Source organism: Mustela putorius, unplaced genomic scaffold, assembly GCF_011764305.1.
Source record: "Mustela putorius furo isolate JIRA1106 unplaced genomic scaffold, ASM1176430v1.1 tig00000281_pilon_pilon_pilon, whole genome shotgun sequence".
In the NCBI taxonomy this organism is placed as follows: domain Eukaryota; kingdom Metazoa; phylum Chordata; class Mammalia; order Carnivora; family Mustelidae; genus Mustela; species Mustela putorius.
In genome coordinates, this window is record NW_025421343.1 from 16,007,278 (window position 1) to 16,008,992 (window position 1,715).

Sequence of the window (1,715 nt, forward strand, 5' to 3'; positions counted from 1 at the left end):
AAGATTTTCCATTTGACTATTGTAGGAGATTACCAAACACTTGACCAAAGACTTTGGGAGACTGGCGAACATTCTGTCTAGGGTCTCTCTGTTCCCTGAGTTTCTCTCTGAAAGAAGGAACAAAATTTCATTTTTGAACATTTGATGTAGATGCATTATGTGCCAAATCCAGATGTAAGTATTGTAGTAATTAATTTACTCTTCAGAGCAATCCTATGATATAGGATGATTAATGTTCTCCTTTATGGATGAGAAAATGGATACAGTTGTCTGAGGTCGTACTGCTAGCTCCCAGAACATTCAGAATCAGAGTTTATACTTGGGCATTCCAGCTCCAAACCCACACTGTTATCCCCTGGATGCTGCACTCATTTATCCTTAGGGCGCCATTTGATAGAGGTGAGAATGTAACCTGCTACTATGGCTCATTTCTAGGTTCACGGATAGGATGCCAGAGAAGATCCTTGTGGCACCAGGGTGCCTATTGTTCCTTGTACCCTCGGCACAACTTGAGTGTTTCAATTGTGCACATTGTGGCCACTGTTGCAGAGGAGTCATCTGATGAGCTGGTTTGGGTGTAGAGCTTTGCCTAGAGTCCAAATCTTCTAGCAGTCTCTGTCACTGCACATTAAAACCAAAGGAGAGTTTTCTGAATTCCAAACCTGGATTTTGAAAATAAAGAAGCGAGTCCAGAAGAACGAGAGCACCTAAAATTATATACCGTATTCCAGAAGACATGAACAGATATTTCTCCATACAGATCCCAAGACACACAGGAAAGATGCTCCACATCATTCACCATCAGGGAAATACAAATCAAGACAACGATGAGATAACATCTCACACCTGTCAGAATGGCTAGTATCAGAACAAGGAATACCAAATGTTGGCAAGGATGTGGAGAAAACTGACCCTGCGCCCTGTTGGTAGGAGTGAAAATTTCCCTGCAGCTTCTGCCATGACAGACTGGACAGCTGTCAGGGCCTCAACATGTGGAGCCTGACACCCAGGGACAAGCGACTCCTCCGGGGCCTCCAGCTCCTTCCTCTCACACAGACTCAGAGAACGTCCTGTCAGTTCCCCAAAGAAGCTGCTCACTGGGGCAGCCGGGACCCCAGGCAGGAGGTTTATGTTCAGACCTGTACCACTGTGCGAGGATGCTGTAAACTTTGCCTGCAGTAATAGACCCCCACATCATCAGCCTCCGCCATGCTGATGGTCAGGGTGAAATCTGTCCCTGACCCGCTGCCACTGAACCTGTCTGGGACCCAGGAGTAACGGTTGGAAACCAAGTAGATGAGGCCTTGTGGAGACTGGCCTGGCTTCTGCAGGTACCAATACAAACAGGTATTTCCATCACTGTGCAGGAGGCTCCGACTGGCCCTGCAGGAGATGGAGGACGGCTCTCCAGGTGTGATGGGCAGTGAGAGTGGGGTCTGTGCCATCACGATTTCCCCACTGGATCCCAAAGTGAAGAGAGAGTAGTGCCAAGTTACATACAAACATTTTTAATGATTTACATTGTTTCTGTCTCTCTTATTTGAGAGACCCGACTTTGTTTTATCCCCAATACTTGTGACTCTGAGCATGCACCAAAAATGCACAATCACCATAATCAACCTGAGATTTGTCGAGTGGAGAGAGGCCTCTCATCATTGCTAACAGCATCCACCCCTTCCCTGTCACAATCCCAACCAGAGCACAAGTCCTTGTTC

General features: G+C 46.8%; 1 gene segment (V, D, J or C); it reads right to left on the reverse strand.

Moving 5' to 3' along the window:
* Nucleotides 1–891: 891 nt before the first annotated feature.
* Nucleotides 892–1,453, reverse strand: LOC106004809. The segment is given in 1 exon segment: nt 892–1,453. A coding segment is annotated over 1 exon segment (312 nt).
* Nucleotides 1,454–1,715: the final 262 nt, after the last annotated feature.